Source organism: Danio rerio, chromosome 6 (genome assembly GCF_052040795.2).
Source record: "Danio rerio strain M-AB ecotype USA chromosome 6, GRCz13ab, whole genome shotgun sequence".
NCBI classification, from domain to species: Eukaryota; Metazoa; Chordata; class Actinopteri; order Cypriniformes; family Danionidae; genus Danio; species Danio rerio.
Window position 1 is genome coordinate 14,027,675 of NC_141026.1, and position 14,727 is coordinate 14,042,401.

The window sequence follows — 14,727 nt, forward strand, 5'->3', positions numbered from 1 at the left end:
TTGTGTATTTTTTAGGTTTATGTGCATTCAATTTTGATGGTTGTTTGTCTCCACACATTGGTTACACAATGTAATTGCTTTCACCAGCATCAAACATTCACTAATATAAACATCAGTGTTTATATCTGAACTATAAACTGTTCTCCAAGAACTTCTGTGTTATTTAATTGTGTATTACTAACTGAAAAAAGTGTAAAAACAGTCTCTCTCGATCAAACACAGATTTGAATGCAGCGCTTCGAAGGATTAAGAAACATGCAAATCATTATCATTAATCATTAATGTTGCGTGGGTTTAAATTGAGATCACAATCTTTTAATGTTTAATTGTGCAGCTTTATGCTGAACACATTATTGTAAGCTAAACAAGCAGTGACAGAAAACACCTTTATTTAAAAACCTAAGAAAGCATTTAGGTCCCACCACAACTTTTACCATCATCATCATATTTCACAGGGAAGCCAAAATGCTTTCAACGATACAGGAGGCGATCTCTCTGCAATTGTAGTTAATTAATGTTGGATTAACATACAAGTTTAAAAAATGTTAATAATGCGCTGGTCAAGTGCGTTCAGAACTGTGGGTTGTGATTTGTTCGGATCACCGTTACACTCCTAGTGCACAAATGTGTTCTTGGAGCTTCGTTTGAGTACAGTTGAACCATTGAAGTCACATGGAATGATTTAGGTTCTTTTTCTAGACTTTGAGCTCCTCTGGGTCATTTATGAGTAGGCAGAAGTTCACAAATATTCAAAAGTAAATTGAGAAAATTGGTTTTATCAACTCAGGCTCATACTAATTACGTATTGATACATACATTTCTGGAGAGACAAAATACATCCAGGAGGTAAATTGTTTTTTGAAGTTTTTGTTTTCGCAAATCCACCAGAGGTCGCTGTGTATGCTTTTTGAGATCTTAAATTTCTCTCGCTAGCACCATTTGCGCCTGCTGTTCTCAGGTAAATCCACCAGAGGTCACTGTCGACTGATTGAGTGACTGACCAATCAACTGACCCACCCTCCCCATCCCTTAACCCAACCGATATATGTTTTCAAAAACACAGATTGACTCGCCCACCCCCTTCCTTAAGCCCAACCACAGTGTTTTAAAAAGCAATCCAGAAAAAGCAAAGCCCTCGCCTGATTTTTACCATGTTTTCAGATTTATCACATTCTCACCCTGCTATTCACTTGTTTATTTTATGTTTTGGCTTGTTTTTGTCTTACTCGCTTTCTGACACCGTTCTTTACTAGACTTAAACTTTTAATTCTTAAATTCTTAAAATTCTTGTGGAGTTGTCAACTCCACTGTGCGTCAAGTACATGTTGAGTAACTGGACAAACTGATAACAGCGAAAAGCCATCCATACGGAGGTAATTGGTCAGCTAATAAGCGAGAAAAGGAACGGCGTCATACCGTCATGTAGTGTTCATAATAATGATGAAATGAAGCCATAAGTAGCTCTGGCTACATAATTTGCGATCTCCAGAAATGTCTACAGGGCTACGTTTTCAGAATGAGCTTATGTTGGGGTTATAGTGAATGTACATGCTGTGCTTTTAAAATGATTTTTTAAATAGACTTTAAATCCTTTTTTCCATAAACATTGTTATTTTGAATATATTTTGTATTTAATACACAATAAAGTTATTATAATATGTGTGACGATTGGCAAAGGACGAATGAAGAAACGAGAAGGTGAATTTTTATCAATTTTATTATCATTATCTGTTGTTTTTGGCGATGTTTCCATGGGAACATGAGATGGCTGTAAAAGGGCTCAGGGTTTAGAAGATGAGTTCAAAAACCTGATGGTGTAGATCAATGGTAGTATAGAAAAACACCCTCTCTCTCTCTGCTCATATTTCAGTGAAATCGGCCAAAATACGAGCTCCCTCTTATGCAAAAAGCCCCGTCCAATTAATAATATCGCAAGTGCCTCAAGTTTATGCTGTCCCACACAGATGACAATGACGTTTGAGTTTTTCAGAAGCTGAGATTTTCATAGAAACATTCATTTTAAGTAATCAGAAGCTTATTATAATGTCAAACATAGATGGCCGAGCATATAAAAGACTGCCTTATTAATAATCCGCTAGCTTAAGATCAATTTCATTGTTAGTCTCGGTTGAGAATTCTTTACCAAACCTTTGGGTTTGTGCAACGTTTTCCCCTTTGCATAGTAAGTAAATGTTAACTGTTTTTTTTTTTTTTCCTTTGACATGCAGATACCTTGAAAAGCGCAGCAGGCTGTGTGGGCTCCGCCCCCAGTGCAATTACATCATGCAGCTCTCTGATTGGCCAGTTACGGCTTTCAGGTCAGGGCAGACCTACAGGGCCCAGCCAGTTTTGTTCTTTCATTTTTTTTCTCTCTTTTAAGGGGAATTGATGTCATCAGGCATATATAACTGTGGTGATTTCATCATGCAGCTGTATACGCTGCTGGCCAAATGGATTTTTCTTCTTTTTTTTTTTTTTAACTTTTTTTTTTATCTGGGTGTCTTCATTAATACTACAGAAAATGGCTGCAATAACATGCTAAAAAAAAGACTGCCTTGAAATGTTTGTCCGAAGAAGATATGGGTCCCTCTCGTTCGACATCATGGTAAAACACACTCACATGTGTCACCAACCTACTGGAACTTCAAGTCATTCTTCTTTGGAACATATGTTCTTACATTGGTGTCCCTCCTTTGCCATGCGAGGTCCACAGCTGAAGCTGGTCATGCCTGGGAACCGGAGGTAGGGCCGTGTGAACCGGAAGTCATGCCCCGATGAGTGCTTCCATCCTCTATCTGTATTTCGGGGATGCTCAGTGTGGATGCTCGGGACCAGAGGGCAAAGGAACAGGGGGGGAAGGGGGCAGCGCTAGAGAAGCAGTTCTATGTGACATCAGATGAAAAAATGATTGATCATTCAGTCTTCTCTCGCTTTGTCCTTTTTTTTATTCAAGTAATGCCGACGCCGTCAGCAGCAGGAGAGGGTACAGTCCAGTGGGTTCCCACTGAACCCAGGGGCACACTAGGCAAGGGTGCAGTTCTCTTAGCCTTTAGATGGCACTGGCGTTAGGGTCGTATCGTCTTTTCTTGACATTTCTTGGTGTTGAGGACAAACAGGACAAAACAAACAAAAAGGGGTTAGTGCGGGCAACGCCAGAGATATCAACATACAACTTGCTGCCCATCGTACCGCCTTACCCGCAGCAACCACCTACTAGATGTTTGCTCAGATTCTTAATTAGAATAATTAGCTAGTTGTAATGCTTCGTTTTACTCTTGACATCAGGGATGTCCAGTCATGCTCCTTGGAAGGCAACTTTCCAGCAGAGTTTAGAGTCAACTTTAAAAGGATAGTTCACCCCAAGATGACTGTTTACTCGCTCTCAATTGATTCCAAACCTTTGGGTTTCTATACACCGTTAAACATTAAAGAAGATATTTTGAAGAAAGCTGAAAACCTGTAACCACTGACTTCCATAAAAAACTAACCGTAGAAGTAAATGGTTACTGACAGGGCCTAAAACGAACACTCCACAAGCACCAAATCCAAGTAAAACTAAGAGCTGAAGATTATTGATAGCAGTTCTAACTGCCAGTTTGCAGTTGAGGTTTTTATGAATTACAACACAATATAGTGTGAACTACAGCTGAGATTTGCTTGTTCAGTTTTTGCATCTGGCTAGATCATGTACCTTGTTGACCAATCAGGTTTGATCATTCTGCATCCAATTACCTCAAAGGATGGTAATATCCGGGAAAGCAAGAACAGTGTTTGAAAGAACTGACTGCTATTTTCAGTGAGTGACCGCACAAAGACACTCAAAAATCAGTTTTCAATATTCGCTTGTTAAGTGTGACATCACGTAAAGCAGCTTTTGGGTCCAAGAGCTCTATTAGACTTTATGGGGAGTCTTATCAAATGCTAATAATAAACGTTATATGACTACATGCCTAATATCAGATGGGCAGATTGGGATAAATTGTGTATAAATGGTTAAAATATTGGTGTCTGTGATGAAGCAAGTCCAGGGGCTGAAGTGTACACTATGATTTTTTTTTATTTATAAAATTCACTTAATTGTGTGATATGACTAAAAATGTCCTAAACTATTTTTTTCTCAGTTCAAATGAGTAGCGGCTTGGACCTGGAAATAGTATTCAATCCGTCACAGGTACGTCACGCCTTAACAAGTGGATACCAGTATTTATATACACTAGCCCTGTCTAAGGATGAGGGATAATGGGAATGTGTGATAGCTGATTTAACTGTCTGGCTTTCAGTCAATAAAATTAATTCATTCACTGGTAAAAAAAAAAAAAAAAAAAACGGGGGAAAAAAGTGAACAATCCCATTAATCAGTTTGGTTAGATTTATTTCTTAAAAAGTGCCTATGATGCAAAATCAACTTTTGGAAGCTGTTTAGATAAAACTGTGAAGGTATAGTGTGTCCACAGTCATACTGGAGTTATAGAAACAGAACAAGTCTCTTTTTAAAAATGTCCTGAATTAAAATAGGATACAAATCCCAGTGATTTTGAGGCTTACTGCAAGGAGATTTAGGAATGCGTTTTTCTCCACCCACCATATCGATTGACATATCCACAAAACAGGATTTACAAAGAAACTGGGATTAAATTAACTGTTTCGACTCTCTGTGATCATTCTCTGTCACTGACTGCTGTTTATCTGACGTAACACATGAGAAGCAGACACGTACGTGTACCATCCTTTGAAGTAATCGGATGTAGAGGGAGGGGAGAACCAGCTTATTTGCATTTAAAGGCACAGGCAACAAAAACAGCTACACTTTGCTCTGAGCCCAGAATGGGCATATTTTAGCATTGTATAATAAATAATCTGATGAGTATTTTGAGCTGAAACTTTACAAACATACTTTGGAGACACCAAAGACTTAACTTACATCATGTAAAAGGAGTAAAAAAAGAAGCCCTTTAAAGCATTGATAAACTAAAAACTACTGTGAGTAAATTAGTAATAATATTACTGCCTGTTTCTGAATGGCTGGTTAAAAGAAATTTTGGTTGGTAAATAGTCTTAAAAATAATAGGCCCTCTCATACAGCTGGCGCAATAAGGCGCAAGACGTGTTTGGCGCAATTTGTTGCTATTTTCATACTTGTGCAACCCTAACTTTCCAGTTTTGCGCCACATTGTTTAAATAGTAAATCCATTTGCGCCACTGTGTGGACTCATGGGTGTGCAAGTCTAGAAAGAAGGTGTGTTAAGGCCCATTGTTGGTGCGTTGCTATTTTGATGAACTAAAATAGACTGCGCAATTGAAGCTAAAAGTTGGCCAGCACTGAGCGTGTGATTTGTGCGCCCTAAATGAGTACACATTGCTTAATACACAAAGCCTGTACAGCAACACACAAATATCTTTATAAATAAAACTAAAAATTTAATAATTACAATATTACAAAAATTATTATTTTCTACATAAATTAAAAACCACTGCCTCCATGCCTTCTACATCCCAGGGGGCTTTTATGTAAATTTGCATTTGTATAATGTTATTAATATTAGCAACATCATTTATTATATGCAGATTTATATTTGTTTTATTAAAAGGATTTGTTCACCTATCAGGTTTTGGAGACGTATGCATCACCATATGGATCTTAAGAATACGACTTGTGTTTGGATATAACTACCACCTCTATCCACACTACGGTATTGTTCATTTATTCGTTTGTTGAAATAGTTTTGAAACAAAACTTTGGCTTAAACAAAATTAAATATGTAGGCTAATGGATGTCTTTTGTGAAGTGTGTACAACACCGTTTCCTTACCCATCAAAGTAAAGGAGTAAAGAGTAAAAGTAAAGTAAAGAGAAAGTAAAGAGGCCGAATGGAGGAGGCTCCTCACGCTGCAGATGCCCTGTTTCAACTGTTTTTGCGCTAGTGAAGTGCTCAGTTTTTCCACTTACAAAGTCCGCCATGTAAATAGCAAATGTGCCAAAGTGCGACGCAACTCACTCTTAAAGGTAATGGGAGACGAGACTCTGATTGGTTTAATGCACGTTATACACAAGACACACCCATAACTCAATAAGAGAATAAGCACAACCCTGTTAGACCATGTGCCGTGGCACTATCTGTATTTTTCCGTCCTTAATGCGGTTACGCTTTAGACTTTGCACCTAGACCGTTAAAATAGGGCGCACATTTTCAGATATGGCTGAACTATCCCTTTGAATGAAGACGTTCAGACTCATAAAAAAACTCCTAGGCAAGCCTGGCTGGAGCTAAGATCTGCAGGACAGGTGCCCTCCAGGACAGAACAGCCCAGCCTAAACGCATCTGGTTGCGGTGGGTAAAAGCGGCAGTCCTTCGCAGCGATCGCTGACTTCAGGTGAGTATGTGTTAGAAAAGACAACAAGGGATGTGGAAAGAACATTACCTCCTGGGAGAAAAACATGGACATAGACATAAAGAACAGCAAGAAAGAGAGTGTACAACATCGAGGGTCAGAAAAGGACGTTACACCCACAACATGAACGACGACGATACCACCAGGAACAACAAGAAAGGCAACAAGAACTGCAACAACACCAACAACGACAGGGGTTTGACACAACCTCCCCGTAGCGTGGCTTGATGTGGGGCATCCCAGCAGTTTAACATGCACCTGTCCATAGAGAGGTTAGGTGGGAGACGCCACTATCGCTGTGTAGGGGGGAAAGGGGGGTGGGGGTGACTGGGGTAGCATGCAGGTGCAGTGCAGCGCGTGTGTCTGTACCAGGTCTCTGTGAAGCAGGCAGTAAAGGCAGCGGTGCCGGGCGAGTCCGGGTGGGGGGTGAGGGCTCTTGCTCTGTTCTAGGTTTTCAGGGGGGCCCAGGGCCTTCCGGGAGATAAGAGGGCGTGGCAGCCAGCCATGGCACAAAGGCTGCCTACGACACAACCTCCACCCCTCTCCGCTCAAACTCTCACCCTTTCAGACAACGGAGGGGGGATTGAGAGAGAGATCACGGCGAGGAGAGCGGGTCAGAAAGTCGTCATCCCGTCCCGTCCCATCCCGCCCCAACAACCCACCCCGCTTCTCAAAGCAAGGAAAACAACAAACAACCCTTCCCTTCCCTTCACTTGAGGTGAGCCCAGCCTTTGTGCGATGCTCTGATAGCACTCCGCTTTAGCTCTGGCTTGGTGCCAGTCTGCATGCAAACTCTAAATGGGCTCAGTCAAGATGCTATGTGCAAATGAGCATGCTGCGGTGAGCTACGTTTTCCTGGAGGACCTCCAGATCTCAAAGCTAGCTTCCCAGAATTTCCTCCTAGCTTAAAAAGGTTCTACAAGTCCGCAGACTCACTGCAAAAAATGCTTTTTAATGTTTCTGTCTTGTTTTTAGTCCAAATATACATACTTAGATAAAGAAGCATTTGATGGACAAGAAAAAAAATTGTTTTGTTTTCGTAAAAAATACTAATAGTTTTTCTATAAAATATGCTAATTAATCTGCCAGCGGAGTGAGTGAAAAAACATACTTTAAAAGCACAGGTGTCAAACCCAGTTCCTGGAGAGCCACAGCTCCGCACAGTTTATTTCCAACCCTGCTTCAACATACTTACCTGTAGGTTTCAAACCATAAGGACTCAATTAGTTTGATCAGCTGTGTTTATTTGGGTTGAAGCTAAACTGTGCAGAGCTGCGGCCCTCCAGGAACTGAATTTGACACCTGTGCTTTAAAGAGTCACGAAACACCAAAACACATTTTTTTTCCATTTTGTTCAGTTTATTCATGACAATTTTATTTTGTATAATGTTATTATTATTAGCAGTATTGTTTATTGTATGCATATTTACATTTGTTTTAATAAAAACAAGTTTAGATTTGTCCACCTGTCGGGTTTTGGAGACGTATGTGTCACTATATGGATCATAAGAAAAGGACTTGTGTTTGGATATAACTCTACCACCTCTAACCACACTACGGTATTATTGTTCATTTATTCATTTGCTGGAAATTAGAACTGATTTTAGAAATAGTTTTGAAACAAAACTTTGCGCTTCAAAATTAAATATGCAGACTAATGGATGTCTTCAGTGGAGTGTGTACAACACCGTTTCCTTACCCATGAAAGCAAAGGAATAAAGTAAAGAATAAAAGTAAAGAGAAAGAGGCCGGTTGGAGGAGGCTCATTCTTTATTCTCGTGCTGTAAATGCTCTGTTTAACTGTTTTCTCACTAGTGAAGCGTTTAGTTTTTTCTACTTACAATGTCTGCCATGTAAATAGCAAATGGCAGATTCAACTGGGGATTTTTTGAGCTGTTGACAGTGGTATACGTGTTCCACACTGCTAAAAACACTATTAGGACATGTATGTATATGTATTAAAAATAAATTAAAACGTTTTTGCGTTATTTCGAGCAAATTCATTCTTCTGGTTTGAAAATAATTTTTGAAGGTACGTCACGGTGATCAGATCCTTGTGTGTAATCCAGCATGGAGACTGAATGTCTGTACCGGCAAGTACAACGTGACGTGTTTGAGTGTGCGGCATAAATTTATGAGAAAGTCTTGGTTCAAACCAATCAGCGCACTCTATTGTGCAGGACGTGCAACTTAATTAATATGCATAATAGCTTCGAAGACTGTTTTTACCTGTTACAGTGTTGCCAAAACAAGTGGAAGAAGAAGAATTGTTTGGAGACATGGGTCATCAGTGTTGCCTTTATAAATCTGCTGCAACAAAGGTTTTGTTTTCATTTCCCGCTATGAAAGCGCAGCTGGACTCATGTGAATTACAATGCTCTGCTAACACGCAACAGTAATACGTTTGTAAGGAACATTTTTTACCCGAGCGCTTTTCGCATCTGGAAATGGAAATCCGGATTTGCTACTTGTCTCCTTTTAAAAAAAGATGCGGTTTCAGTTGGTGTTAATTGTCCTATTTCAACAGATTTGGTAAGTGTGTGATCAGTGTTCTTTGTTTATGTTTATTCAGATGGCAAAGTCAGTATCGTCAGCAGTACTCTTTCAGTGTTTAAAGACATACCTTAGTCAAAATTATTTAGTTGCTAAGTTGACAGCATCTTAATATCACTACAATATAACAGACTGAAAGATCGCATTACAAAAAGGTCGTGTGATTTTGTTAAAAGAGATCATGTGATGATGAAAATGTGTGTGAATGGAAAAACCATCAGGCTGAGGACACTGTAAAACATCTGAAATGTTGTTTTGGTCATTCTAAAACGCCTTACGGTCTAAGTATTAGTGTTATTATATCATTAATGACCTCCAGAATCAAGATTGGCTGTGGTCCGCGAGGACACCTTCAAACACCACCGCGCGTTCACTGCGTGTCAAGATTGCTTTCAGAGGCGTAAGTCATTTATTAGATGAAGAAAAGATTCTCGCAGCTTCTCCTATTGCAGCAAATTCCGTTTTTACTGTTGATATTTGGCGCCAGTTAATCAGGAAGTGACGATTTTGTTAGCTTTGACTCGTTGGATGGAAACGCTGCTTTAGTCGCACGTCTTTTATGCGATAATCCAGTTTTGCACATAAAGTTCATTCGCATTTTTGGATGGAAACATAGCTTGTGATTGTTTTGGCTCTGTGAAAATCAGCGGTTGCCGGAACTGAAACTCCCATTTTTATGCAAACCCATCCCCCTTACCCTCCCCTGAAACTCCCACCTAAACAGAGCTGGACTCACCCACTTTCTCAGTTACTTTGGATGTATTTTTTCGGAAAACGAAATGTTTTACTTTGTAAATTTTAACAATTTGTAGATATTTGGACTTGAAACAAGATAAAAACTTTTTTTTTTGCAAATCAAATTTATATTCATTTACTGTTTAACCAAATGCACTTGTATAGTTATGCTAAAAACATATTTGATGTTATACACATTTAATGACATTTTAAAGCTACACTATGCATCTTTCTGCCCTTTAATAGATAAATCACAAGTTACTTGCAGAAAAAAAACATTGCGAGAATGGTTTGGCTCAGCTATTCTACATGGATGAATTCCTTTTCATTTAAAAACAAACAATTGCTTTAATGTCATGTTACAAAAGTTCAGCAATGCTGACATTATACACAATTGCTTTTCATATTTGATACAGTAAAATGCAAACTTGGCCAAAAGGCTAAGCACTGAACACAGTCGACGCACAACAAGTTTCACAAAGTCAGTGTTATTACTATTGTTGATACAAGTTTTTTTGTAGCAACTACAAAACCCACTGCATATAGTACTAGCCTGACCTTCTCTATAAATTTATGAGTAAGACATAAGCATGCATAGGTGTATGATCGAAGTATTCTGCTAAATCCGTCCCATCCGTTCTAAAATACAGAGTCACAGTAAGTTAAAAACACAGTTTGCAAGGTCAATTTATAAAATGCTCAATCAGTATTCAAATTTCATTTATGTTTCACAAAAAAAAAAAGTTACATAGTGTAGCTTTAAATAAGCATACAAAGTTACTTTCTCCAACAATTCCCACGTTACTATGTAAGTTGGTCATGGTATTACTGATACTGTACACTGATAGAGATAGCAAAAATAAAGAATCTACATTTCGATATTAATGTTAATCATTACACATCTTGCTCAGTATCCATTTTACCATTTTGCTCGCATGCATGTCAAGCCATGGGCCAGTTTGCAAGAGGTTCTGCTACAGTCTACAGAGCGCTAAACCAATGGGCTTGTTAGTCTCGACGTACACTAAAAGACCTATTTATTGTTTTTTTAGACCGTTTTAGTAGCCAATTTTGCTTTCTTGATCTAGTTAGCATGTGCTAACAAGCTAAGCTAACATCTGCTGTCATGTGTAAACTATATATACTTTAAAAAGCTACATGTAAACAAATGTAAGGTTATTAAATTGTAGAAAAACAAAGGACTAAGTACAACTAGCATCCTTTAGCTTTGTCATTTTATCCTAGCATTACCTCTGAATTTAGTCTTATTTTTAATATCTGTTGTCTGTAGCAGAAGCCCAGGCCCTTCTGTGTGTGTCTGTGTGAATTTGAGTGTGTAGTGGTGAGTGTTGTGTGCATGTATGTATTGTGTGTGAGTGTGTGTTCATGTTTAAGTGTGAGTGAGCCTGTTCCAGGCTGGCAGGCAATAGGAAGCATGCGGTGCAGCTCTTACTTAAATCCCCATCCCGTCCCCCCCAGCACTATGGCTGCCATCAGGATGGCCCCTGCGATGGAGCCTATGATAAGGTTGGTGGCGCTAGGACCTGCAGAAGGGCATGATGGGAGAGAAACATGACGTGAGCTGCAGGGGGCACCTGCACAGCATGCAGGATTTACACATCAAATGCTGGACTTCACTTATGTTATACACGCTTTCAGTCATGTGATTGGTGTGACATACTGTAGGAAAAGCTCGGGAATCCGTAGGGTAGATTAGGCTTAACTTACCCTTGATAGCATAGTGTGTGTGTGGGATGTTATAAGGGGAATTTAGCGGCTGCAAATTTGGGCACAGGGGTAAGATTTTAAAGCACCGAGGTGTTTTGAGCTGCGCCACCAACGCAGGACTGGCGCAAACAAATGCATAGACGCACACACACAGACATATAAAGTAACACTAACCTACAAACACACTCACGCCGAACTTCCACGCACACATCAGACCTAGTTAGACTGGAATATTTAGCTCAGCTCAAGAAAGTAGGCCAATTCCGAGGGGAATTTGTATCAGTCGTCAATGTCAGTCCAAGTCATGATGTTTTTCCACCTTCCTCGCTCGTTCTTCTTTCTTCTCGCTTTGAGTCTATGTAAATGCCCCACATGGACCAGAGAGGGAAGCACCGCAACACTCCATTGACACAGGGTGATAATAAAAATATCCATGATAATAGCAGCCAAGGGAGAGGAGAAAATAAGAGATATACCAATCAATCAGTCCAATTACACGACAAAAAAACAAAATAAAACAAGGCACCATCACATTCAACACAACGGACAAAGCCACTGGGAGAACACGTACACACGACCGCACATACACGCGCACACATGGGAGCACATGATCTCCCTCTTGCTGGGGGAGAGGCATTAAAGGGTTAAGAGGTGCTTACTCTATTCCCCACCCTGTGCCTCCAAAAATCACCCCCAGGGCCAGAATGGTCCCTGCCACTGCCCCTATCAGCCTGTTTGTGGCCACGCTCACTGTGCAGAGGAAATAGGGGTGATTCAGCAGAGAAAATGTCACTCAAGGCCCCATTCTTTTGTTTTGTTTCTTAAAAATGATGTATGTAAAAGTCTTTTGAGTAGGGAAAGTCACATTTACCAAAATGGGCACCTAGAAAAAAAGCAGTGGAAGTGGCTTTGCAGTGGATCTGGAGGTAAAGTGTGTATGCAGGTGAGAGCTAGGTCGTAAGTTGTGTGTGTGTGTATGTGTGTGTGTGTGTATATTGCAAGATTTTTGTGTTTAGAGGATTAAGGAAAGGTCACGAACCCTTGGGACCTGGGTCCTCGATGACAGGCGGCTCTTTCGGTGGATCATGCATGCTGCAGTCGGTTCCTGCCCAGGTAGCATCACACGTGCAGGTTGCTTCATTATTGCACACCTAAAAAGGGGACACACAGTTGTGTAGTAATTGGTGAATCATAACTTTTATTATTTTAAATCATAAGTTCCTGTTAGCAGAGTTTGATGCAAACAGAAAAGCAACTTAATGATAAAAAGTAATAATAAGTAGCTTTGCTAAAATAAAATAAATGTAAAAATGTATTATGTAGGTGCCTTTTTCTTCAGCAGAACATTATAGATGACTTTTAGCTGAAACTGTCGCCCTTCATAAAAAGCAAGTCAACAACTACCAGCACTTTGAGAATGAAAGGACCTTGTGAATTATGTTGTAAATAATCTTCCACTGGTGGCGCGGTGGCGCAGTAGGTAGTACTGTCGCCTCACAGCATGAAGGTCGCTGGTTTAAGCCTCAGCTGGGTCAGTTGGCGTTTCTATGTGGAGTTTGCATGTTCTCCCTGCGTTTGTGTGGGTTTCCTCCGGGTGCTCCGGCTTCCTCCACAGTCCAAAGACATGCGGTATAGGTGAATTGGGTAAGCTAACTTGTCCGTAGAGTATGTGTGTAAATAAGTGTGTATGGATGTTTCCCAGAGATAGGCATCCGCTGTGTAAAACATGTGCTGGATAAGTTGGCGGTTCATTCTGCTGTGGCGACCCCGGGTTAATAAAGGGATTATGCCGAAAAGAAAATGAATGAATGAATAATCTTCCCTCTCTCTTCAGTCGGGTTTGTCTGTGTTATTTCTGAGACCAATAAGATTGGGGATTTGGCCTTGTGATGAGTTCCCACAGTGTGATATTTAAAGTTGTCAGATCACAGATGTTTTCACACTGCATGAGTATCTGGGGTAGCGTTCAGTTGCTGCTGTGTTCACGCTGCAGAGCAAGTGGTCTCCTAAGTGGAATCCCCCATACATTCAGACTCTGATGTAACGTCACGATGTAACTTTTTATTCATTCATTTTCTTTTCGGCTTAGTCCCTTATATTCGGCTTAGTGTGTGTGTATATATATATATATATATATATATATATATATATATATATATATATATATATATATATATATATATATATATATATATATATAACCATCGGCCACTTTATTGGGTACACCTGTCCAACTGCTTGTTAAGGCAAATGTCTAATCAGCCAATTACATGGCAGCAACTAAATGCATTTAGGCATGTAGACATGGTCAAGACGATCTGCTTCAGTTCAAACCGAGCATCAGAATGGGGAAGAAAGGGGATTTAAGTGACTTTGAACGTGGCATGTTTGTTCATGCCAGACGGGCTGCTCTGAGTATTTCAGAAACTGCTGATCTACTAGGATTTTTATGCACAACCATCTCTAGGGTTTACAGAGAATGGTCAGAAAAAGAGAAAATATCCAGTGAGTGGCAGTTCTGTCACAATAAGTTCACTGTACTGAAATGGCCTCCACAGTCACCAGATCTCAATCCAATAGAGCACCTTTGGGATGTGGTGGAATGAGAGATTCGCATCATGGATGTGCAGCTGACAAATCTGCAGCAACTGTGTGATGTGTGATTTTCAGTATCTTGTTGAATCTATGCCTCGAAGGATTAAAGCAGTACACACACACACACACACACACACACACACACACACACACACACACACACACACAAATAATATATATATATCAAAATAAAGAAATCACAATAGGTTAAAAATATAAAAAAAAAAAAAATTTAAATAGATAAAAATTGTAATAAAATGGAGGGTAGCACATTTCTATGTGGAGTTTGCATGTTCTCCCCATGTTCGCGTGGGTTTCCTCTGGGTGTTCCGGTTTTCCCAACAAGTCCAAAGACATGTGGTTTAGGTGAATTGGGTAAGCTAAATTGTCCGTAGTGTATGTGTGTGAATAAGTGTGTATGGATGTTTCCCAGTGATGGGTTGCAGCTGGAAGGGCATTCGCTGCGCAAAATATTTGCTGGATAAGTTGGTGGTTCATTCTGCTGTGGCGACCCCAGATTAATAATGGGACTAAGCCGAAAAGAAAATGAATGAATGAAAGTTGGTGGTTATTTGGCCTTTCCATTTAAGCAGTATAAGAAGTCTACAATTATTGTTAAAAAAGAAATCATACTTTGGTATGATTGTCTAAATTAAGCTGTCCGACCATTTTAATTTAGAATCGATCGAATCATAAAGATCGAAGGCATTTTGGATGGCATTAGGGA

At 39.8% G+C, this 14,727-nt stretch overlaps 2 protein-coding genes across 4 annotated transcripts in view; one reads left to right on the forward strand and one right to left on the reverse strand.

Moving 5' to 3' along the window:
• stk24b (serine/threonine kinase 24b (STE20 homolog, yeast)) overlaps positions 1-14,727 on the forward strand; it is an 835,587-nt gene that overhangs the window by 652,871 nt on the left and 167,989 nt on the right. The window lies entirely within an intron of this gene.
• The window catches only part of adam23a (ADAM metallopeptidase domain 23a), a 50,770-nt gene continuing 37,742 nt past the window's right edge, over positions 1,700-14,727 (reverse strand). The window contains exons 24-27 of one of the 3 annotated variants that reach the window (XR_015493241.1): positions 12,445-12,556; positions 11,131-11,221; positions 6,759-6,950; positions 1,700-3,095 (exon numbers count right to left, since the gene is read on the reverse strand). Coding sequence is in view for 2 of the 3 variants with exons in the window: in XM_087256758.1 (XP_087112884.1) it covers positions 3,050-3,095; positions 11,131-11,221; positions 12,445-12,556 (249 nt within the window). In the remaining variant the exon portion in view is untranslated. Of the gene's footprint in view, positions 3,096-6,758; positions 6,951-11,130; positions 11,222-12,064; positions 12,156-12,444; positions 12,557-14,727 lie in introns of all 3 variants that reach the window. The other 2 variants (XM_087256758.1, XM_087256759.1) reach the window with 2 other exon arrangements.